The sequence below is a fragment of the Ursus maritimus genome, unplaced genomic scaffold (genome assembly GCF_017311325.1).
Source record: "Ursus maritimus isolate PB19 unplaced genomic scaffold, ASM1731132v1 scaffold_2, whole genome shotgun sequence".
Taxonomy (NCBI): Eukaryota; Metazoa; Chordata; class Mammalia; order Carnivora; family Ursidae; genus Ursus; species Ursus maritimus.
The window spans coordinates 39,411,346-39,434,710 of record NW_024424452.1 but is presented as its reverse complement, the minus strand read 5'-3'; the positions used below and the strand labels follow the sequence as shown (position 1 = coordinate 39,434,710).

Genomic DNA, 23,365 nt, shown 5'->3' with positions numbered 1-23,365 from the left:
CCAAATTCCTTCCCAGCATGCCACACACACCACCAAACAATTTAGGGTACCATGTATCTGGCAACTGGTTTGGTTGGAGGTGGTTCTTTCCCACAGCACAGGGGAAAAGAGAAACCAGTGCCAGGGCCCAGAATATTGCCAAAGATCATTACGCTGGAGCTTCCTATGGGCCCAACGGGCCAGAACATTACTCTGTGTGATTAGTCTCCTCTTTGCCAGGCTTACTCAGAGGGCAAATTCTTCACTTTCTGGCTCAAAGCCCCATCTCTGCCTGCCCCCCACCCTGATTTTAATACACCTATGAAGAAAAGGACTCTGAATTCCACAAGGGGAAGGTCAAGATATTGTTATAGTGACGATAGCATTTCAAGGAACCCAACAAAAGAAAAAGTCCTGACTAGATTTGAGAACGATTTCTTGTTATGATGAACCAGAAATACAAGATTCTACTGAAAACTGAACAGTTGACAGAATATGGTTGAACTGAAACCTTCAAAGGGAAATAAGAGGGCCAAACAAAGTCAATGGAGAAGGCCAGGACTGGTCTGGGATGAATGTAAGGACAATAGCATTCCAGCACGGGTATCTTCTGACTCGTAAAAGGTATCTGCCATCATTCTGTCCCTCTCTCTGAAGCATCTGCCAAACCAAACTGCAATTTCCTCTCTACTGCAGGTGTAAGACAACCCAATAGCTCTTTGGACATGATAAAAGCCAAGAGCAAAGTTTATACATCTCATTTCAGGGTAGAAAGTGCAGACACCCAACCCAGCACACTCGTTATGTGGTGTCAGTGTACACAGAAGTAAGTTTAATCAAATCAGAAGTGCTCCGTGTAACCTGTTATGTGGCCCTGTGGCGATGTCAGTGTCCCTAATTTACTACACTAATGTATCAATGTGGCAGAACTCATTTTTGAGCTCCATGTTTTCTAAACACTTCTAAGAGGCTATTAAAGATCATGTAGAACTAAACCATCTCTCAGAAACCTAGGCATCAGGAAGGAACACTGATGGGCTCTTTCTAGAGCTTTTTGCACGGGGACACAGAGATGATGAGAGGAAATGTTAGAACATCAGAGCATATGACAGATGAAGGGAGGCACAGGTGGGATGAGGGAACACCAGCCACAAGGCCACCACATTCACATTCAAAGAGAAGTCAGAGCGATGGGGGGGGACGGACCCCAACACAACAAAACAAATCCCAAGTCAGAGGAAAAAAGGGTTTCATACAACACAGTATCAAAAAAGTAAAAGGAACACACTAAATGCACACACTGGCGGCGAGTCAGTCCGCAGCCTATCGCGACAGGTCCTTCCAGCATCAATCGGGTTGCTTCTCCGTCTGTTATCTCGAGGTTATTTACAGATGTGGTGACTTCTGAACAAGAGTCTCTCACAGCACGGTGGGCAGATTTCACTCATTGGTTTCTGGATCTGTTTGTGCCATGTAGGCATCCAACTCGGCATCCAGGTGTCCTTTTGTTTTCGACATGTACGCATCCAACTGGTTGTCCAGCTGCTCCTTGGTCAGTACAGGGCGAGTGAGGGCACCTCTCCCTCGTCCACGGCCTCGGCCTCGACCTCCAAAGCCCCCTCTTCCCCGACCTATCATACCCCGACCTGGCCCAAGGGGAAAAAAAGGAGACAGTTACAAGTAGGTTTAATGGGTGTTATGGCAAATGCCCCTCAGAGCAGCGGGGCCTAGCTGAGAAAGGCTGAAAGGGCAGGGCAAAGAGGAGAAATCTGGAAAAACAGGAAACACACTGGGTAGAAAGCAACACATGGAAAGCACACATAATGAATCCCTGTTTACATGCTCATCTCTAACTGCTAAAGACTTATTCTCTTGACAAAGGGAAAATAACTGACAATCTTAACCTCTCCTAAAACAAAGAAAATATCTCAAGTCTGAGACCCGCTGTAAGTTCATAATTAAAATACATTATAGATAACCCCACTTAGTAAGAAAGGGAGGAAGTAACAAGGGCACAGAGAACGGGGGTGTAGGGCTAGACAGTTTTTAAAGTAAGTTTTTAAACTGAAGATCTTTCTGGAAAATTAGCTCATCTCTCCTCAAACTTATTAAACCTAATGAGCTGAGTCCACATCGGGAGACTGAGGAATTATCATGACATAGAAACAAAGTGAGAATACAGGGAATATATTTAGAGTAGTCCCAGCCAATTCTATCTCAGAATCTAGTCACCTTATAATTCTGGTGATCTGAGAGGCGGTTTCAATTCATGTAATAAAACTTATGCAGCTTTCTGAAAAGCTACTTTAGACTCCCCCAGCCCTGTGATGCTCTCTCAGAAACCAGGTCGAGATAATTTGGAAATGTGCTATTTCATCCTGAAACCCAAACTAGCTGTACTTCACTTATTAAGCCAACAATATAATGGGAGAGAAGAAAACAAGTCCTTGGCTATCAGATTTCCTGAGTTATTATCCTTTGGCAACTTCAAGGTCATAAATTATGGAAGACCCGCCACACACTAATAAAAGGACCAAAGCAGATATACACAGGGCTACAGGAATAGATTTTCTACCCCCTGGACAGGTGTTGTTGAGAGTTTTCCACTAAGTTCTAAAATCAGAAAACTCCCATGAAATTTGGATTAACGACAGCAACACCATTAAATTCTTTTCCATCTGGGTCATGAGGTCACAAGACAAGTATCACTAAGTCTCAAAGGTAACATTATCAACAAGAGTCTGTCAGTTAACTGACTCGGTACCTTCTTGCTTTCTACCTTGATTAAAAAAAAAAATGTCATCTCTGATTTCCTGTAGACACAACTTTACCTTAACTTTACTTGGCTTCAAAGTCAATATCCAGCTCCAATCTCATCATCCTTTTTAACTCAGCTTTATTTCTGTACTTCTGTACATCTCCCTCTTCTTTATTCTTACACTCAAAGTGGGGTTCTGAGCTATGGGATGGGGTGTGTGGTGGTGGTGGGGCAGGGACAGAGAAAGGTAAAACCTCAAACTGACCATCCTGTCATTTTAACAATACGATTTAAATGTCAAGGAACCTGGAAAAAGACTGAATATAATCTGGCTCTGACATGTACCTGACTGGCTCTTAGACAACCCATGACAGACTTTTTGCACTACCAGCATGTGAATTTAGAAAATAAGCCAGTTTCAAAAAACAAAACAAGACAAACAAATAAGCCTGTCTATGACTTGAAGCTGTGCAGGAAGGTGGCTCTGAGTTTTGAAGGGAGAGAAATAAGGGGGAGCTATTCTCTGAAGTTGGTAGCTGACTAACCTCTACCACCGATTCCGCCACGACCCATAGCTCCACGCCCTAGGCCCCCTCTCCCAGGACCTCCACGACCTCGAACACCACCTCTTCTTAAGCCCATTCGGGGAGCTACGGCTCGTCCACCTCGGAGCAGGTTTTGACCTTGGAGAGGAGGCATACAATGTATATGCAGGTAAATCCAAGAGAGACAAAGTAGACTCTAACCAAAGGAAGGCGGTGAGGGTTAAATGAGAGTTAATTCAGTTAATTTTTAGGTTGGGTGGGGCAAGCTGTACAGCAAGTGTGAACAGATCAAACTGCTCTTTATTCAATCAATTCAACAAATCTGACCACAAACCCATTTTTGGAAAAAGCTGGGAATTAAATCAATTAGTAAGTACATACAATAAATATCTATTGAATAATCAGTTAAGTGCCTAGCATTACGGTAGATTTAAGAATAAATGACAGGGTTCCTGCTCTCAATACATTCTTACAAGGGACAAGAACAACACAGGGAACAGTGTAACAGTGCCCAAAATGTAACATGTAGCTATGGGTCAACTTGTCTTCTCTTTTCCAAATATAACTGTGTGTTTCACTAGCAAAGAGATGGTTCGTTAAGATACAGGCCAAGGGACCAAATATTTCTTAGATCTGACTTATTTCTAGAACTTGCATGTGCTTTGATTCAAGCAGCAGCAGGGTGTTTAGACGGAATGGAGATGACATGAATTACCTGTCATTACGCAGGTCATAGCCTCTCACCATTGCACATTATCAGAAAGGGAATGGTATCGAGAAAAGACATGCAGCACTATTAAAAATATGTGATTTCAAAAGTTATTAATTATATTAATACAAATTCAAGCTTCAAGATGTTAAAACAAATATGTCCATAAGCAGCCCAAGAGAAAAGGGAGGGGTAGGCCCGGTAATTATCAGGTACACGGCACTGACCTCGGAGCGACATCCCGCCCCTAAGCAGGGTTCTGGTGGCACGTCCCCCACGTAGTCCTCCTCGGGGTAAGCCTCTCTGGATTATGGGCAGGCCTCGTCCTCCGATTGCTCCCCTGGCCAGGGTCCCTATGGGTCGGCCTAACCGTGCCTGGATGTTACTCTTACCCAGGCGCTGCTTTAAGCTCTTCTGGAAGAAAAGGTGTTGGGGGATTGAGATCAAAAAAGCATTCCGGCGGGATTCAACAACTCACAGTGCAGAGAAAAAGAAGCAAGTGAGATGGCTGTGTGTAGGGAGATAAACCTGCCGTACGGGTCACAAAGATCCTAAACCAGAAACTAGCCTTTGCCTCAGGACATGGTATATAAAAAGCAGAATTCTGATCCAGAGCCATTACGAAAGCTAAATACGGTCCCGTGACATTGGCATCAATACAAATTACCTCACTAGTTTGGCTACAGAAGCCATACACCACTCCTTGGAACTTAGGTTTTAGTAAGGACTCCGTTTCGAATCCTGGATTCTGCTGTTTTTGAACCACAGGTTGACAATGATACGATTTGATCATACTTGCCCAAGGACTACCACTGTCTTCAAAGGCTTACTCAAACACCATAGGAAGTTCATCACACTCTGGGAAATATTTTAAATTATAAGTTCATTTGAATTCTTGTCACTTAAAAACAAGATCTGATTTTTCAGTCAAAGAGTCCAGTGTGTTCCATTTTTCCTCTGAGTATCTATCTCCAGACGGTCCACTTTTTACCTTAAGATGTAAATAAACACAAAAAAGTCAAACCTCCTTTCCTTACATTTCTTAAATCACTATTCATTCCACGTCTCTCCTTGCAAAGAGCTCCATTAAGCCAGTACAATAACCTTTAATTCAAAACACTCAAATATATTTCCAGAGAGAAAGCCAACTTGCGTTAGAATTTAGACAGGTGACCTACAATCACAAAACTCAGGGCCGTATTAAGGATATTCCACTAATGGAGATTTTCAATAATCTGTCCCTCAAAGAGAAACTATTAAGACCACATCTCAGCGAATTAAATTGCTTCAAAGGAAAAGGTGACTGTGTAGCCTTGAACACAATCAAGGCCCCAGCAAACCCATTTTCCTATAAAGTCATCAGTCAATATGAATGAAAATAAACTCTGTGTATCCCCAGGCTTCACCTGTAATTGGCTACCAGTGACTTTTTTTTTTTTTTTGCAACCACATGCTGTGAGTTATTATTATTAGCTTTCTAGCACAAGAGAATAAACTGCTTCCGATCAGAGGGACAGGCTCTGAACATTATGCGTCTTCGCATAACCAACCTTAAAGGCCTGTCGCATTACTCCCCTGACAGCACACAATTAGGTCAGAACTTCCTTCTACAAATCCCTTCTGTTCGATGATCCTGAGTATATTCTCCCAAAATCCAGGCTTCAGAGAAGAATGCACAGTGCTCAGTTCTCCCCTCCTAATCCTTTGTTGCCAGCAACAGTGGTCTCTAACGCAGTTGACAAGCTTAAAGATGTCACGATACCATCTAGTTTTCACTCTAGAGCTGTGCTGTATGCTAATGTAGCCACTAGCCACATGTGGCTATTTAAATTACAAGTAAATAAAATTTTAAAAGCTCCTCAATCACACTAGCCACATTCTGAGTGCTCAATAGTCACTCATGGATAGTGGCTACCATTATCTGGAGAACAGATAGAGAGTACTTCCTTCACTGTGGAAAGTTCTATCAGGCAGTTCCACTCCAGAGGCTACTTTCTACCCAGCCTATATTGAAAGCTTCTTCTAGAAAGGTCCTTTGGAATGACGTGTCAGAGACTTATCCTCAGCAATTTATAACAGCTACTCTTGGAAAATGATGGGGCCCTTTTTACTGCTTTCCAGAGTCAGGGACAAATACAGAACTCCAAGGCTTAAGGTAGCTGAAGCAGAAGGCCTTGTTTATTTTTGGTCAGTGAGCCCAACAGTTCAGGGTGGGGGTGGGAGGGTGTTATATTTAACTGCTGAATTTATGCACAGCCATGCAGTGCTACCAGTTAAAGTCCTTACAGTTGCATGGCATCGCCCTCCAGACGCCCAGCCACAGCTTGGACATATCCTTCCACAGCCACTGTCCGGACTTGCATATAAAGTCTATGGATAATAAAGAGCAGGTTTTATTTCAGGTCTGAAGAAGGATTATCTCTTACTGGAAGTTTGAAAGAGAACACACTAATTCTTAAATTATTCAATGCTCTCACTCTATTTTACTGACAAAACTTAGGTGTTGTGGAGATGAAGATCACCCTACTCTTTCTGCATTTTAGCACTGGAAATCTCTGGCTAAGGCTGTTCAGGTTTCCTGCGCTGGGGGAGAAAGAATAAAATTATTTCCCTCATTTTTAAGGCATTTAACACGGAATAAATAAAGGATTTTCCGAAGGTCATCCAAAATTTCTTTGTGGTAAACTCCAGTGAATCTACTTTACGGGCAAAGGATCAGGAAAAAAAGAGATTAATACTCATTGACAATAACAGAGAAACAGGCTACATTGATGGCAAGCTACCTAAAAGAGAAAGACAACAAAAAGTTACTTATTGGTACCTGCTAAAATGGGAATTCTCTGAACTTCTCTTTCCTCCAGAGAAGTTTCTGCTTTTGCCCTGAGCCACCTTGCAATCATCCTTCACGTCCTGACAGCCTCAGTGGACTGTCTGATAGAGATCACCAGCTGCTTCTGGAGCATTAAGACCCATCCTCTCACCTGCTTAAGTTTTAATGCTGCCTGGACAGAGGGTCTATTCTCCATCTGCTGGGCCAGTCTTCTGTTTCTGGCACTGGCTAGCTGCTGTTGTTGCTGCATCGAAGCCCGAATATTCACTGGCATCGGCTGTTTGTTCTTCAGCATATTAGTAAAGCTTCAAGGTCGAACAGAATGGATGTTTAAATAAAAGCTTTATTACAAAACATTTATTGGCATTTTCATGGCTTGCTAGACCAGGAGCTCCAGATCCCACGAACTTTAAGTAAAGTGGTACACTTAGATCAAGGCTGATGTGGGTTAAAGACTCCTCTGCTTCCACAAACTTGCAAGAATCAGAAACTTAGAAACGCAGCTAAGTGCAGCACATTCAATCAAAAGTGGTAACAAGGGCTCAGGTAATGGCTTTTAAGAGGTGGAAAGTATGAAAAACACGCAGTAAGCAGATATGATGACAACAAAAGACAGAAAATGTAGTTTCAAAGACAAACAAAGAAAGCCAAAATCTTGGGGGAAACTGAGGGTGCGTTGTAGGGCAAATATAAGGAAGGACTGGAGCACCTTCACAGCCCGTGGAAATAGCACACCCACGTAAATTACACGAGTGTGTCTTACTTTCTGATGTATTTGTTCACTTACTAACATGTAAATATGGAGAATCGGTATATCACACCCTAAGAGGTAAGAAGCACATATGCTTCAGAAAAGGCAAAAATATCAAGTGAATCTTTTAGGGGTCTAACATCAACTAAATAAAATCACTGGTCAAAGGCTCTCAATAAAGAGCTCTCAGAGATAGAAACTGCTTTAAGTACCTTAACTCTTCTTAGTTTTAAATGACTACTTTTCCTAACTCCAAGTGATTACTTCTGAGAAAATCAGATTACTTTCATCACTTAACAGCTTGTGAAGACACTCCTCTGTTATTCCTGTCAAATAAGCTTAATGGCGCAAAAAAGAAAAACACTTAACTGCAAAAGAATCTAACACAAAAACAAACTAAAAGCAGAATTGAAAGAAAGAGAAATGGAGCAAAGCAAGTGCCTCTTACAAGGCCCAAGAATGGCATTCAAGGGCCTTCGGACATATTCACAGCTTGCTACCTGCCTCTTACAGGCCAGACACAACACTGCTGGCCTTGGACTGGGCAGCAAGCCTACTGCAGCCAAGGTACCATGCTACCGCGCTGCACCACCCCTGTATCAATGTAAAAAAATGTGAAGAAGAGGGAGGGTGTGAGGAGTCTTTTTTAAAATACATCCCACCAGACAAATATTTCAGACAGCTTAACATAAAAATCTACTGATAAGGGGTTTTGAAACAACCGCCCAATTTGTTTTGCGTACCACATAAGATGCAACTAAGAACAGAGGTCTGTAGCCTTCTGTTGGTATTTAGTTTAAAACTGGTTTTTGTGCATTGGACCCCAGGGCCAAGTTAAGTAATGTTTTCTTATGAACGAGCTGAAGTTGCTGTTGGCTGCCTCACCGCTCATTTAGAGACATCTTGGTGGTGCTTTTTAGCACAACTTTCGGCGCTGACTGTGCAGCCATCTTCAAATCCCGAGAATCTACAAAGGACAATAAGCAGAATGAGCAAATCAGAGCAAGGACCCCTCGTTTCTACAGGCATCGAACGCCCGGCCCAGCAATGAATGAAAACAAAAGGCCTGTATCGGTGACTACTGAAGGTCCCACTAAACCCCGTCTGGGTACCTACGTTCATAGCACCGTTACCGCAAACTAACCGACTTCTAGGCCGCAGGGCCGAAAACACCTACCCTAACCCTAAAATGGCAGACCTGGCCTGTAATTCGGAGTCGTCCTTTTCAGCCTTGGCTGCGAGGGGTTTTCAAAAACACACGGACACCCGGATCCACCCCTCCCCCAAGCGAACCCCAATCTCCGCGGCGAGGCCTGCGGGTCAGCCGAGGGGGCGGGACGAAGGCCCGCGGCTCCTCCCGCGCAGCCAGCACCGAGGGCCCCTGACCGAGACACGAGATGCAGGCAGGACCATGTCAAAAGCGACTTTCGGCGCCACCACCGAGGGGGAGGCCTCGGCGAGCGCCGGGCGACCGGAGGACCCCACCCGGACGCCGCCACATCCCCGTCAGGCCCGCCGCCCCGCCGCCGCCGCCGGCTCCGCCCCCCGGAGCCCGCCGTGCCGCCCCGCCACTCCCCCTCGCCACGGAAACGCACCGAAGGAAACGGACGCCAGGGCGCCTCCCGGGGCTGCCACCACGGCTGCGGCGCGCGGGCCGGGGCCCGGCGGAACCTGAGTTGACTTGGTGGGCGGTTGGTCAAAGGTGTAAGCGGTAGGTTGCTAGGTTAGCTCGTTGTTGCCGGCCGGCTGTCTGGTCGGCCGGTGCGCCTGCTCGCCCGGACTGCCCTTTCCTGCCCTGCGTCGGTGCCACCACAGCCGCCGCCGCCGCCTCCTCCTCCCGCTTGGTGCCCAAAACAAAATGGCCGACACGCCCAGAGCCGAGTGGGACCGGCTAAAATGGCGTCGACGCAATTACGCCAGACGTCAGATCCGCGCACAGCTGGGTGGGGGAGAAGACGAGCGCTACGCCTGCGCGGGGTTTGGGGCGGAGCCCTAGGGAGAAGGCGGGGCCTTAGCAAAGGTGGGGGCTGCGTTACACTCCGCCCCGCCCGCGGGGGGGCGTGGCCAGTGCGCGCGGTTAGTGCTCGTGGATGTTCTCGGTCTAGACAGGGTGGTTGTAACCTGGACCGCAGAGAACATTTCGATCTCGGGGAGAAAGATGTTTGTCTTTCCTCGCGGCGCCCCGCCCAGGCTAAGAGCGACCATCTACAGCTCTGTACGCTGGATTTGCCTCGGTGCTTCTTCCCTAGGACCTGGGCCCCGATGCTGGACGCGGGCTCTCTCCGAGTTGTGGAAAGCCCTAGACGCCCCAGCCAAGGCCTGGGTGACTGGTCCTGCGCCAGTCACCAATGCCTGTGCCTATTTTTCTCGTCCTGAATATTGTTAAATCCCTATGGGGGTGTCTTTGTGTCCCTGCTCCCCCTTCCATGTCCTCCCCATCTGCAAGTCATGTGCGTTTTGATGCAGACCTACAGAGGATTTTTCTTATACCTGGGTACACATAAAAATACTCAGATGTTTGAGGAATGAGTGAATGAACACATCTTCAACCCTTCTGCATACACGTGCACCACGATCCTTGCGTTTTCTTCCTAGAATTTGTGTGTGCGTGGGTCTGTATGTGCGTGTTTAATGGTCTGGCGTCTTTACTGGACTTTACCTGTGTGAGGGTAAGGGTCGTGTTTGTTTTGTGCACCGCTACACCCCCAGTTCCTACACAATATCCAGCACATGGTAGGTCCTCATTAAATATTCTTTGCAGACTGAAGGGAAATTCTTCTGTCTTTGCAGCTGGAACTTTGAACACCTACTTTTCTGGGCCTTGAGCATTCCTGAATTGGGAGTGAGGAACCTTGACTTTCTCACTCAGTTCCAGACCCCAAAGGAGACAGACAGCAGCTGGTCAGAGAAGAGCCTTTAATGAAAGATGAGTTGCAGGCTTGGCCCACTACTCTTGCGCCCTTGGTGGAGGGTGGACAAGGGTAGGAGTGTAGGGAAGGAAAAGTGGGGTGAGGGGGAAGCAGGGGGAAGGGGAAGGGCGCTGCCCACTGGGGCTGTCTGCTCAACTGTTCTCCCAGAAAAAGTTGTTACAGGCCACTGTGAGAGCAGCCACCAGCACCACATACTCCTGGAAGTCCACTTCCCCATCTCCATTCTCGTCTAGCTCTTTCATCACCTTGTCCACAGCATCTGCATCCTTCTGGGCCTGTGGAGGGAGGAGATGGAGGGGTGGGTATATAGGGAAATGAATAGTACTGAATCAGGGGCAAGGGGATGGTCGAGTGGGAGGAAGGAGGCAGCGATGAGCAAGAGGCAGAACTACAGCTAATTATGGGACTGTTGTGAGGCCCTCCTTAAAACTAACACTTGTGGCCTCCTGTCACCTACAGAATAAACCCCTTAACAAGGCCAAGTAATAACAGCATCGATTACCATGTGTCGAGTGCCTACAGAAGCTTTACAGGGATTGGCTTGTAAAACTGTTAATTCTAACACATATAGTATGAGTTAGGTTTCATTATTCCCATACTAGAGAATAAGTAAATTAACAGTTGGTGCCTAATCATGTGCCCAAGTCACACAGCTGGAAAGCGGCAGGGTCAGAACTGGAGCCCAGGCCTGATGAAACCTCAAAGCTTGTGTACTTTCTACTGGCTTCTTTATTATAGGGCCCCTGTCAGCATTTGCAGCCTACTTTTCTGCATCCTTCAGTCTGGTCAAAACTACTGAGCGTGCTCCATGTTCTTTCTTCCAGGCTTTTGTTCATGCAGATACCTCCTAAAATGTCTACACTGACCCTAATAATATTCCAATGGAAATGCACGGCTCGAGTGCCACCTCTTTGGAGAAGCCCACTTCAGTTAGGTTAGCGCTGTCCGCTGTCCGACGTCCTTCCCGGCAATCCTGTTAAAGCTCTGGGTAGTTCCTAAGTGGCTGGCCCAAGGCTTCCTGGGGAGGGGGATCGAACTGCCTCTGAGCTTCCCGTCAGCAGACTGGGGCCTCTTTTGGTCCTTCAACTCTGCTCTCTCCTGAACAGGTCACTTCCTGGTGTTCATAGTTCACTTTCGTGTGTCAGTCTTTCCCTTCTAGACTGTGAGCCTTCTTTAATGATGCATCTGCATGGGTCCTGGCACTTAACAGGTGATTAACAAATTAGGGTATTTTTGTCTTGAACCAGGAGAAGTAGGGGAGCCCAGAAAAATCCAGGAGAGAAGTCTGAGAGAAGAAAATGATTTGACTGAGCTGGGGTGGGGTAGGAAGATGGTAGAGAGGTCCCCGGTTGTTCCTCCACCCCTCACCCATTCCACCCTGTACCCCCACTCTGTGCTCACGTCCAGGAAGCCGGAGAGCTCAGTCTGCAGCAGCTCTTTTAGCTCCTTCTTGCTCAGCTTGTACTTGTCTCCCTCCTTGCCCGAGTGGGCATGGAACACATTGATGAGCGTCTCCATCGCTGTCTCCAGCTCAGAGCCCATCGCGCAGCTCACCTACCCGCCCCCCACCATGGAAGTAAGTTGGGCACCATGCTCAGGGTATCTGGGGTTGGGGAGAGGGGAGCCCTCAGACCTGGCCCTGGTCCCTCACCTGAAATCACCATGAGACCAGAGCCACATTGCAGTTTGTCTCTCGCTGAGACTTTATGATGTGGGAACCCAAACAGGCCTAAATCCAGGCTTGTTCTCTGTGTCGCTCAATCCATAGCCCAGCCAGAGGGAGTCAGGAATTGGGGCCATGGAGGTAGAGCAGCTGAAGCCGGGCTGGCTCTAGAGGCCTGCAGTGGACTCTGCAGGCTCCTGGCTGCCTGGGTGGACACTGAGGAGGGTGGGGCAGGCAGGCGGGGATGGTCACAGGACCCTGCCAAGCTTCCGCTGACTCTATTTTTACCCTGCCTTGCCTGCCTAGCACAGCTAAGCTCTGCTGCTGAGCATGGAGGGCTGCATTCTCCAGAGCCGTGACTCTGCTGTCTACCCGTAGCAAGGAGTCAGTCTGGTGCCCTCAGCCAGCCTGATGGAGAGAGTGGCAGCCAGAGTGGCTGGCCCAAGGCTTCCTGGGGAGGGGGATTGAACTGCCTCTGAGCTTCCCGTCAGCAGACTGGGGCCTCTTTTGGTCCTTCAACTCTGCTCTCTCCTGAACAGGTCACTTCAGCTTCCCTGGGGTACACCTCCGTTACCTCTAGTGTGGTTCCTCTTACTTCTCTGCAGAATCAGGCCTTCCATTGGGTGATGGTGGGAAGGGTGAAAGGAATGACCGAGCCTTTCCCCAGAGCCAGGGCTCCCAGCGAGGGGGAGAGGAGAGCTCTGGGGCCTTGTCCCTGCCGCTGCCCACTCCCCCGCCTAGGCCCAGCCTGGATGATGTGAGGACAGTGGCAGTGAGAGAATGGGTCTGATATGTGTTGGAGATAAAAGGCTGAGGATGTCCTCTGAATTCAAGGGGCTGGAGAGAAGAAGAGAAAAATGGAGGGGTTTGTTGAGGAGAGGGGACTGCCAAGCCAGCAGGCCTCTCTCTTTTGGCCTTGGGATGGTTATCCCCTCCACAGCCTCAGGGGACAGCTCAGGTGTCTTAGATCAGGTGTCCTTGTCCTTCCCCAGGCCTGGGGGGCCGAACAATGGGCCCTGATCAAATGACATTCCACCTTTACAATGGGAACCTTGTGAGTGTCACCTGAACTCTGGACATGAGAAGCTGTTGTCACAGAGACATGGGGAGATGGAACCCAAGCCGGGGCTGATGGAAGGGATAAGGGTGTTTGTGAGGAAGGGCTGTTGGTGGCTCCATTATTGGTTCCATCCAGGAGGGGCACTTAGACGTTGCCTGGAGCCCTTGAGCAGCCGTTTGGAGAGGACTTCGTCAGGAATGGGGCAGACAGGAAAACAAAGGGAAAGACTTGAAGGAAAGAGGAGTCTGGAAGTCTGGGCCAAGAAAGGGAGGAGAAAGGGAAGGGCACGTGAAAGGAGAGTTGGGAGTGGGTACAGTACCCTAATGCCCCCTCCTCTTGATCTCATATGGTCCATGCTCTGCCACCCCCAGACTTCCTTGGGACCTGAGCTCTTGGCAACACTGGGTGGTGGTGGGGGTGGGGACAGAAGCAACAGTTCCATTTGTTTTCTTAGTCTTACCCAGCTGAAAGCAAGGTGGGAGCTGGTTCCCTTCCTCAGCACCTGGGAGATTGAGGGAGCCTCGGGAGGGTACCCTGAGGGCTCTGTGGGAGGAGGGCTTGATCTCCTGGAAGCTTGGTGGCTGGGCTCCCCACTGGCTTCTTCTTTCTCGGAGGAACACCACAGACCTCCCTCTGACCTTCTCTTGTTTCCCTACACTACTGTCCAAACCTTGTCTCCCCCAAATCCCAAACTGCTGTCACTCGAACTCCTCCCAGACCCTCAGTGCAGCACGATGCTATTGTTCCCAGACTTTTGGAGCCCCGCCGAAGTCCCCTTTCCCCCAAGCTGGCCACCGCAGAGACCTAGCACAGATGGCCCACGGTACTCACTGTCAGCCTGGACCTGAGGCAGGAGCTGGTTCTGGACAGACAGATGAGAGTCTGCAAATGTAGCGGGGGGAGCTGTGTGGTGAGACCTGTCTTCAGTCCTTCCCCCACTGACCCCCCTTCCCACCGGCTCCACCCCTTCACAGACAGACACCCAGTGGGGCAAGGGGCCAGGAGTGGACAGAGGCGCCCTCTGTCTCCTGGGCTAGAACAGGCTGCCCTGTGTCCTCTTGTCCAGCCTCAGTTGCCTCCCCCCTCCCTGCTGGGCCCCAGCAGGCAAGGCCCAGGAGGAAGGGAGGTGGGAAAGGTCCTGGGAGGGACACGGAGAGGCTTTGCCCCACCCGCACCCAGCACTGGCAGGAAGGGGGAAGGGTCTCTGCTGAGGGGTCTCAGTGGGGGGGACCTCTCAGTGAATCCCTTAATCTTGGGAGTCTCACTGGGGAGTTGTAGTCTGACACCCCGCTGAGAGATTTCACTCCGGGACGTCCTCCTCCGCTGAGGTCTCAGCGGGACCCCCCTCTGTGTGTGGGAGCCTCTTGGGGGTCTTGGGCTGCAGGGTGCTTTTCAGGGTCTCATTCCGAGGGCCTGTCTGCGGTGCTTCTCGGACTAACTCCCGGGCAGGGCTCCCTCGCTGGCCGCTGGGATGCAGAGCGGACCGGGGCGGCAGGCTCCCGGTGCCCGGAGGGGGTCTGCCCCGGAGGCGCCTTCCCGCCCCCCCCCCCGCAGAGGGGCGCGCGTGGGCCGGGCCGGGCGGGGGGACCCGGGCGCCCCGCCCGGATGCTGGGGGGCAGGAGGCGGGCGAGAGGCGGGCCTGGGCGGTCTGCTTCCTCCGGCGTCCAGGCCGAAGCTGGACACCTTCGGGCGGGGCTGGGGCTCTGCTCGCTCCTGCCCCCAGGCTCCTGCACTCACCGCCCACCGCCCCCGGCGGCGGTGAGTCCCCCGGCCTTCCCTCCCCTCCCCTCCCTCCGCCCCGGGCGCCTCCCCGAGCCAGCTCGGACTGGGGTTCGGGAGGTTGGGGGGCTCGGCCGCTGTCCTCGTGGAGGGGTGCGGCGGGAAGGGGCGGGAGGAGCGGGCTCGACCCTGAGCCGGCCGCCCCGGGTCTCTGCCGCCTGACCGCAGGCCGACCGCAGCCGGCAGTTTGTCTGACCCCGGCTTCTCCGCTGGGAGGGGCGGCCCGGCGCGTGTGGGCGGGCGGGGTCCCTGCACAAACAAGCTTCGGGGACAAGCAACCTCATGACCCCCTGGGGCCGGATGAGCCTCCAAGAAAGGGCCCTTGGGACCGAAGGCCGCGGAGGGGCCGCTCCCAAGTGCCTCCTGTCAGAGGGGTCTCCAGACCGAAGGACCACCACAGAGGGGTCCCTAAGACACCGAGGCTTGGAAAGGACCACCAGGCTCAGACCTGGAGAGGATGGGGTTTCGGGAAGCAAACACCCCTTCCCCCACCTGCACCGAGCTGCTGTTGCCTGGTGCCCCAGGTTCCATCCCTGTCCCCTCCTTCCTTCCCCATAATGCTTCTTCCAGGCAGGGACCTGAGGTGGCAGTGCCAGGGCGGGGGCACTCTGGTCTATTCTGATTCTCCCTTCCTCTCCTTCCCTGTCCTACAGCCCCAGGAGTCCTGATGGCAGCAGAGCCACTGACTGAGCTGGAGATGGCCATCGAGACAGTGGTCACCACCTTCTTCACCTTTGCAGGGCAGGAAGGCCGGAAGGGCAGCCTCAGCGTCAGTGAGTTTAGGGAGCTGGCCACGCAGCAGTTGCCTCACTTGCTCAAGGTAGGTGGGGGTCTCTGGGCCTGAGATTCTGGAGCGCAGCGGCTGCGGGACACTGTGGATGTGAGGTGGTGTTTCTGGGCACAGTAGTATGAGCCCAGCTGTGTGGTGGAGAAGGGCTTGGGTGACTGTGCATGTGGCTTGGTGACAGGTGTTGGTGAGAGTGCAGGTGTGTTACTGGGCTCTGTGCTCCCCTCAGGCAGTGCTGTTGGGTGTTTGTGTCTGCTCTGTGCCTCTCTGGTCTCATCTCCCCAGCATGGGAGTGGGCCCAGAGTGGCTTCCAGAGAGCTGCAGACCATCAGCACTAGAAGGAGGCCACGAGAAAACACAGTCCAAACTCCTCACTTAACACGTATAGAAACGGAGGCCCAGTTGTAGAAAGGGGTATGTCAAAAGAAAAACGTAGCCCAGTTCATGGAGCGACAGAACCTCAGTGAAGGAAGCAGCTGTAAGTAATCTTTGACTACTTCTCACCCCCTCTGGGAGTCCGCTCAGTCATGTGCCAGACAACATCATTCCTCCTCTCCTGCTTGCCGGACAGAGCAGGAGTTCAGAGTTCATCCCCTCCGAGCTGCCCGATCGTACCAGGCTGTTAACAGTTTCTTTTATATACTTTCTGAGAATTGACAGGCAAGTGAAAAGTGTGTGGATATGGATTAAAAAAAAAAACCCCACACAAACAAGTATTGGAAACTCAATCTATCATCTGCAAAATCCCCTGCATTCTTAGACTTCTCAGACTTTTCCCTTCTTCACTCAGGAGACTCGAGAGACTCCCATGGAGTCTTAAGTCTCCCTGTAGCCTTGCCACATAGTAACTGGTTTTTCCTCCAAATCCAACTCCCTCCGGGCCTGGAAATGCAGAAGGTGATCTCTTAGCTTTTTGTCACTACTTCCAGATCTTAGTTACTTCTTCCTACAATGCACAGCTCCTTGGAGCCTGCCCCCCTTCTTCTTGCATTCCTTATAAGCTCAGCTCCTGCCTTACTGTTTCTCATCACTGCTTTCGTAGGGGTCCTCAGTCTGCGCGCAGAAAATTCATCCAACACCTGGGGCTCTCAACTTCTTCAAACCCTCGCTTGCAGAGAGTCTGTCCTGCTTCTGAGCAGCCCACTCCTCTGTTCTTGCTTCAGATCTTGTCATTACCAAATTGATGTACCACCTGCGAAATCTCAGTTTCAAGCCTCCTTTTCCCTGAGTATCACTTCCTGCCTTTCCAGTTCGGTTTCTCCACTCTGGTATTGCCTTGACTCCATGGGGACCATCCATGTCCTAACCCTGTCACGTGTTCTCTCCCGTGTTATCCCCTCGCGTCCTCAGTTCTCTTCTCACTCAGCTGGGTTCTAAGGCTCCGCAACGCAATCAGTCCCTCAACTCCCTGGATTCTGTTTCTCCCTGTGCTGGTTGACAGAATCTCAACCCAGGTTAAGTCCAATATTCCACCTCCATTAACTTGAGGATTAAATCTACCATTCTTTCTCAGATCCAAAATAAAGCAAAAATTTCCATTCTCAAGAAAAAAACCCAGCAACGCAATCAATCAATCCAAGGACCATTCTGCCTCTGCACTTGTTATTATTTTTCTTATTGAAGTTGATACACAGTGTTGACTTGTCTCTCCTTAAGTCTGTGACCACAAACTCCAAGGGGGTCCTTGGCACAGCCTGCCAGTCTGCCCCATTTCCCAGTTTGGTTCATTTACCAGCTCTTTGAGCTGATAATTTTACAACTTTTCCTCTCTCCTCAAACTCCAGTCCCTCTTTCCACATTCTCCCTCTCACTGAGAAATTTTCTCAGAGAAAATAAGAGCAATTAGGAAACTCCTATGTACTGTCTCCCCAGATCTAAGAAGAGCAGCATTTGCCCTGCCTGCCTGTTGCCTGAAGCATCCGTCTCTGCCCCGAGGCAGTCCCTCCTCTGCTGCCTGACTCCGCGCTTCCTCACCACTTAAAATCTGGACTCTTGCAGTTCCTCCTGCTTTCTCTTGCATCATCAATTTTCCTTCTCCACTGGATTGTTCTGATCAGTTTCCCAATATACTGTAATATCTCCCATCTTAAAAAAAGAAAAAAACCAACCCTCTCTCTTGGCTCTACACCTCGCTCCAGCTGTGTCTTGTGTCTCTGCTCCCCTCTATAGCAAAACTCAAATGCAGCAAAGACACTGAACCTTACTTGCTCTCCTGGTCCAAAATGCCCACTTCTTAGGTATTGGCTAGGCTTGCTCCTCACTGAACTCAGATTTCTGCCCAAATGGCAAATCCTCAGCATTGCCTTCCTTCACCTCAGAATGCGAAGATCACCTCCCTTGTCCTCTATTCCTTTACCCCCTTTAGTTTCTTCCACAGCACTCCCATCACAACCTACTTCCGTACACACTTGCATGTCACCAAGAATGTGAACCCCACGAAGGGAAGCGGTCTGCTCACTGTTTTATCTCCAGCACTTATAGCAGGTATCGAGTGAGTGAAACTGTAAAACAAAAAAAGTTTGAAAAAAGAGTAAGAATTCTTGAGCGCGTGAATGAATAAATGCATCTTACCGACTGTTCTACAAATACCTTTTTAAAAATGGAACCATGGGGCGCCTGGGTGGTTCAGTCGGTTGAGTGCCTGCCTTCAGCTCGGGTCATGATCCCGGGGTCCTGGGGTCCAGCCCCTGCTGGGGGCTCCTGCTCCGCGGGGAGCCTGCTTCTCCCTCTCCCTCTGCTGCTCCCCCTGCTTCCGTGCATGTGCGTATGCTCTCTGTCAAATAAACAAATAAAATCTTAACAAAAGGTGGAACCATGCGTATAGGATACTTCCTATTTTAAGAAGATGATGCAGTATACATATGGTATATAGGTTAACAAATTTATGTAGCTAAGTTTCTATCGAAGAATGTTTTTCATATCCATTTTCTCTCTTTCGCAAACATTCTTGTTTATGTATCTTTACATACTTGAGGAAAATATCTAGGGTAAATGTGTGGCAGTAGAAATATTAGGTCGGGGGGCGCCTGGGTGGCACAGCGGTTAAGCATCTGCCTTCGGCTCAGGGCGTGATCCCGGCGTTCTGGGATCGAGCCCCACATCAGGCTCCTCCGCTATGAGCCTGCTTCTTCCTCTCCCGCTCCCCCTGCTTGTGTTCCCTCTCTCGCTGGCTGTCTCTATCTCTGTCGAATGAATAAATAAATAAAATCTTTAAAAAAATAAATAAAATAAAAGTGCTTAACCCTAAAAAAAAAAAAAAAAAGAAATATTAGGTCGGGGCGCCTGGGTGGCACAGTCGTTAAGCGTCTGCCTTAGGCTCAGGGCGTGATCCCAGTGTTCTGGGATCGAGCCCCACATCAGGCTCCTCCGCTGGGAGCCTGCTTCTTCCTCTCCCACTCCCCCTGCTTGTGTTCCCTCTCTCGCTGGCTGTCTCTGTCAAATAAATAAATAAAATCTTAAAAAAAAAAAAAAAAGAAATATTAGGTCAAAAGGCATGTGTATTTTTCATTTTTATGGATATTGCCAGTTTGCCTCCCCAGCAAGGTTGCAAGGCCAACACCGAATACAAAGCCTGTTTCCCTGCGTCCTTGCCCGAATCAGGTCTTATCAGACTTGGTTTTTGCTAATCTAATGTGTGAAAATGATACTTTTTTCTGATTTACACTTCTTTAATTCTCAATGAAATGGCACATTAAAATTTTTTTTGATGGACGTGTATAATCCTCTGTGAACTGCTTGCTTATTTCTCTTATTCGAGAGATTTTCATATTGATTTACTATAGCTCTTTATATAATAAGGAAATTTGCCTTTTGACTATTACGTATTGCAGACATTTTCTCCTAACTTGTCCTGTGTTTGTCCTTTGACTTGATTTTTAGTAGTTTTTGCCATGCAGAATATAAAAAATTTTTATGTAGTTAGATCTATCAAACTTTTAGTGAATGGCTTCTGTGTTTTATTCCAAGTTTGGAAAGGTCTTCCTCAGTTTAATATATTAAAAAAACCAATTTATGTTATTATTAAAATATTCCTGCTGATGTGAAATACCACCTCTATTACTTATTCAATTCCCATATGTATTTTGGGTCTCTTTATTGTGTTTCATTAATCTGTTTATTATTTATTGGGTAACAATTTTATTTAATTACTGTAGTTTTAATATGCCTTAGTCACTGTAGGGTTGGTTCTCTCTTATTATTCTTATTTTTCAGAATTTTTGGTGGATCTCACAGTTTGTTTCTCAGGAATTTTAGAAACATTGAATCATGTTAAACAGAACCCTGTAGAGGGACGCCTGGGTGGCTTAGTCAGAAGAGCGTGTGACTCTTGAACTCAGGGTTGTGAGTTTGAGCCCCATGTTGGGTATACAGGTTACTAAAAAAAAGTAAAATTAAATAAAACTTAAAAAAAAAGAATCCTGTAGATATTTAATTAGGATCATATAAAATTATATTTCAGGGAAAATTGACATCTTTATGCTATTGAGTCTTTCTCCCCCAAAAAAGGTACATTTTTCTATTCACATTTTCTCATATTCTTCAGTTCATTTTTCTTCACGAAAGCTTAATAGATTTCTTAATTTATGACTAAGTGCTTTATTTCATTTGTTACTTTTTTTTTTTTAAGATTTTATTCATTTGACAGAGATCGAGAGAGAGAGAGAGAGAGGAGAGAGAGAGAGGGAGAGAGAGCACAAGCAGGGGGAAGGGCAGAGGCAGAGGGAGAAGCAGGCTCTCTGCCGAGTAGGGAGCCTGATGTGGGGCTTGATCCCAAGACCCTGAGGTCATGACCTGAGCTGAAGGCAGATGCTTAACCGACTGAGCCACCCAGGTGCCCCCATTGTTACTATTTTAAACAGGATCTTTCTTATACTTTCTGACTGGTTAATATTCATACAACTAAAAAGCATTGGGTTTGTGTGTTAATATTGTAACCAGACGCTTACAATTTCTAATAGGTTTTTTTTTGGGGGGGAATACAGAGTAGTAGATAAGAGCATAAGCTTTGAATCAAAAAATCTAGGTTCAAATGCAGATTCTAGCTTGTCATCCCTGGTCATTTACTCTTTCTGAGCCTTAATTTTTATCTGTGAAATAGACTCATAATAATACCTTCCTTGTTGGATTGGTCCTGTATTTAGTCAGTCAGTATTTATTGAGCACCTGCTATGTCCTGTCCTGACACCGTCCTAGGCTTTGGGTTACAGTGACAAACAAGCATCTGCTATGTGCCAGACATTCTTCCTGGCACTGGGATTACAGTGGTGAACAAGGTGGGCAAGGTCCCCGTCGTGCCAGCAGATTATGAAGTTAAATGGAGTAAGGCATGTCCTGTGTTTAGCAGAAGCCTCGGAACAGTCAGCACTATTAAGTGCTTACGATTGTTGAAAGGTTAGTCATTATCACCCTTGGTTTTTCCTAGGTATGCAATATATAATTGCTAATACAGTAAGAGGTGAATTTGCTTCTTTCCTAGTACTTACACCTTTTATTTCTTTCTCTTGATTAATTGTGTTTTCCCCCCTCCCCATATAATGTTACGCTGGGCATCTTTGCCTTCAGCTGACAATGCTTACAGTGTTTTACAATGAAGCATGATTGTGGGGGCACCTGGGTGGCTCAGTCAGTTAAGTGTCTGCTTTTGGCTCAGGTCATGATCCCGGGCTCCTGGGTTCGAACCCCACATTGGGATCCCTGCTCAGTGGGAGTCTGCTTCTCCCTCTGCCTCTCCCCCAACTTATGCTTGCTTTCTCTCTCTTTCAAGTAAATATATAAAATCTTAAAAAGAAAGCAAACACGATTGTGGCTTTTACAAAAGGCTTGCTTAGCTTTTCTATGCGTTAGCTTTAGCTTTGCCCCCTCTGTGGATCCGGCGTGCCTTCTCTGCCTTTGTGCAAGTTTGACTCAAATATTGGGCATGGGGCTCTGCCCGCGGCACCCTTCTCTAGCTGGACATTGCTCCGTTGTTCCATAGATTATGTTTTGGTTGTGATTGTTTGTCTAGTAACAGATCCTTTGATCATGGGTCCAGTTTATAGTATCCTTTGATTTCACAGGCCTGTCATGAGAGACTTTGTCAAGGACAAAATCAGATACCCCATGTCTTTGCCATTCCTCTGATCGACCAGGCTACTGGCAAAAAAGAGACTACACTGGGGTTATGCAAATGAGCAGCTTAGGGTTGTGAATTTGTCCAGCTTTCTGTGAAGGAGGAAGGTGGCCTGAGAAGGCTCTGAGGATGGCCAGAGTGGGTCCATGGCTACACGGGCTCCCCGAGCATCCTTGAGCAAACCGCAGGTGCAGTGGTGTGCTGGAGCCCACCTTACCTGTAGGCAGGAGCCCACTGTGTGCATCTCTTTAGCTCTGAGTTCAGGGGCACCATGTTTGTGGTTCATTATCAGCCACGGTGGGAGTATTTACACACTGGCAAACACTACAAGTCAGGTCCCCTGCCTCCTTCTGCCGCCACCGTCGGACCGACCAGTTTGGAGAGGTTGTCATTGCCGACAGCATGGCAGCGCTGTCCTTCATGAAGAGAATGGAGATTAGCAGTTCCTTCCTCTCTCCCTGTCTTGAGAACTCTCACTTCTAACCCCACCCTTTCCTTTGGTGTCTCCTCAGGATGTGGGCTCCTTAGATGAGAAGATGAAGAGCTTGGATGTGAATCAGGACTCCGAGCTCAAGTTCCACGAGTACTGGAGACTGATAGGGGAGCTGGCCAAGGAGATCCGGAAGGAGAGGGCCCTGGAGATCCGGAAGAAGTAAAGCCTCTGACCAGGATGGTGCTGGGGGGTGCTGGCCAGGCAGAACCCCACTCCCCCCAAATAAAGCCTCTTCTTCCCACCCTACCCCTCTTTCTTCTTTTGAGAGTAGGCAGTGGGAAATTTCTGTGCCGACCCGAGAGTAGATCCAAGAATTATGAGGTCTTGGGGCGCCTGAGGGGCTCAGTCGGTTAAGCGTCTACGCCTTCGGCTCAGGTCATGATCTCGGGGTTCCTGGGATCGAGCTCTGTGTTGGGCTCCCTGCTTAGCGGGGAGACTGCTTCTCCCTCTCCCTCTCCCTCTGCAGCTCCCCCTGCTTGTGCTCTCTGTCAAATAAATAAATAAATACTAAAAAGAATTATGAGCTCTTTAAGGACCAGGAATGTTAGTCGTCTTTGAATTCTGCAGCATCTCGCACCAGGTCTTGTACAGGGTAGGTGCTCAATAAGTGAGTAGCCGGTGGGCGAGGATATGGAAGGAAGGGAGCAGGTCTCCGGGGCAGGTGCAGTGAGTCCTATTCTGCCAGGTGCCTCCTGGGACTCAGGGGCATGGTCACAGCTCCCACTTTTCTCATTCCAGGGGTTTGTGTTGTGATGATAATGACAGCAGGAGACTCGTGTTGAGGGCTTGCTGTGTGCTGAGCACAGTACTAAACACTTTTCCTGTGTTAAGTTAGTTAATTCTCTCAGCACTTTGAGGGAGGTACTTTTATTTTCACATTTTTATTTAAATTTTAGTTAGTTAACATATAGTGTGGTATTGATTTCAGGAGTAAACTTCAGTGATTCACCACTTGCATACACCACCCAGTGC

The 23,365-nt window shown here is 48.6% G+C and overlaps 3 protein-coding genes across 15 annotated transcripts; 1 reads left to right on the top strand and 2 right to left on the bottom strand.

The window, feature by feature from the left end:
- Positions 1-398: 398 nt before the first annotated feature.
- On the bottom strand, positions 399-9,307 carry LOC103668420 (chromatin target of PRMT1). Of its 10 annotated transcripts, none has more exons than XM_040635663.1 (7): positions 9,168-9,307; positions 8,458-8,539; positions 6,973-7,126; positions 6,278-6,361; positions 4,219-4,405; positions 3,283-3,420; positions 399-1,625 (listed from the first exon to the last, which is right to left on the bottom strand). In XM_040635663.1, exons 2-7 carry the CDS (start codon positions 8,520-8,522, stop codon positions 1,420-1,422), a joined length of 834 nt encoding a protein of 277 aa, XP_040491597.1. In that variant the 5' UTR covers positions 8,523-8,539; positions 9,168-9,307; the 3' UTR covers positions 399-1,419. The 10 variants fall into 10 exon arrangements, with proteins under 10 accessions (XP_040491597.1, XP_040491598.1, XP_008694862.1 ...); XM_040635664.1 differs by having other exon boundaries at positions 4,219-4,402; XM_008696640.2 differs by lacking the exon at positions 9,168-9,307 and adding an exon at positions 8,959-9,080.
- Positions 9,144-22,639, top strand: S100A13 (S100 calcium binding protein A13). 3 transcript variants are annotated; one of them, XM_040635670.1, is made up of 3 exons: positions 9,144-9,283; positions 15,658-15,824; positions 22,413-22,639. In XM_040635670.1, the coding sequence occupies exons 2-3, from the start codon at positions 15,672-15,674 to the stop codon at positions 22,554-22,556; spliced, it is 297 nt and encodes a 98-aa protein (XP_040491604.1). In that variant the 5' UTR covers positions 9,144-9,283; positions 15,658-15,671; the 3' UTR covers positions 22,557-22,639. The 3 variants fall into 3 exon arrangements, with proteins under 3 accessions (XP_040491604.1, XP_040491603.1, XP_008694871.1); XM_040635669.1 differs by lacking the exon at positions 9,144-9,283 and adding an exon at positions 14,848-14,983; XM_008696649.2 differs by lacking the exon at positions 9,144-9,283 and adding an exon at positions 15,322-15,528.
- On the bottom strand, positions 10,472-14,681 carry S100A1 (S100 calcium binding protein A1). Of its 2 annotated transcripts, XM_040635672.1 has the most exons (4): positions 14,491-14,681; positions 14,057-14,107; positions 11,904-12,056; positions 10,472-10,777 (listed from the first exon to the last, which is right to left on the bottom strand). In XM_040635672.1, exons 3-4 carry the CDS (start codon positions 12,042-12,044, stop codon positions 10,634-10,636), a joined length of 285 nt encoding a protein of 94 aa, XP_040491606.1. In that variant the 5' UTR covers positions 12,045-12,056; positions 14,057-14,107; positions 14,491-14,681; the 3' UTR covers positions 10,472-10,633. The 2 variants fall into 2 exon arrangements, with proteins under 2 accessions (XP_040491606.1, XP_040491605.1); XM_040635671.1 differs by lacking the exon at positions 14,491-14,681 and having other exon boundaries at positions 14,057-14,156.
- Positions 22,640-23,365: the final 726 nt, after the last annotated feature.

What these genes read in the sequence shown, in the direction of transcription:
- S100A13 (XM_008696649.2), top strand. Translation starts at nt 15,462, where the DNA reads ATGGGGTTTCGGGAAGCAAACACCCCTTCCCCCACCTGCACCGAGCTG. An exon ending in GCTGTTGCCTGGTGCCCCAG is followed by an intron (nt 15,529 to 15,657) that starts GTTCCATCCCTG and finishes CCTGTCCTACAG; the next exon opens with CCCCAGGAGTCCTGATGGCA. An exon ending in AGTTGCCTCACTTGCTCAAG is followed by an intron (nt 15,825 to 22,412) that starts GTAGGTGGGGGT and finishes GTGTCTCCTCAG; the next exon opens with GATGTGGGCTCCTTAGATGA.
- S100A1 (XM_040635672.1), bottom strand. Translation starts at nt 12,044, where the DNA reads ATGGGCTCTGAGCTGGAGACAGCGATGGAGACGCTCATCAATGTGTTC. An exon ending in AGCTCTCCGGCTTCCTGGAC is followed by an intron (nt 10,778 to 11,903) that starts GTGAGCACAGAG and finishes CTCCCTCCACAG; the next exon opens with GCCCAGAAGGATGCAGATGC.
- LOC103668420 (XM_040635663.1), bottom strand. Translation starts at nt 8,522, where the DNA reads ATGGCTGCACAGTCAGCGCCGAAAGTTGTGCTAAAAAGCACCACCAAG. An exon ending in CAGCATTAAAACTTAAGCAG is followed by an intron (nt 6,362 to 6,972) that starts GTGAGAGGATGG and finishes TATTATCCATAG; the next exon opens with ACTTTATATGCAAGTCCGGA. An exon ending in GGGCGGGATGTCGCTCCGAG is followed by an intron (nt 3,421 to 4,218) that starts GTCAGTGCCGTG and finishes CTCCTCTCCAAG; the next exon opens with GTCAAAACCTGCTCCGAGGT.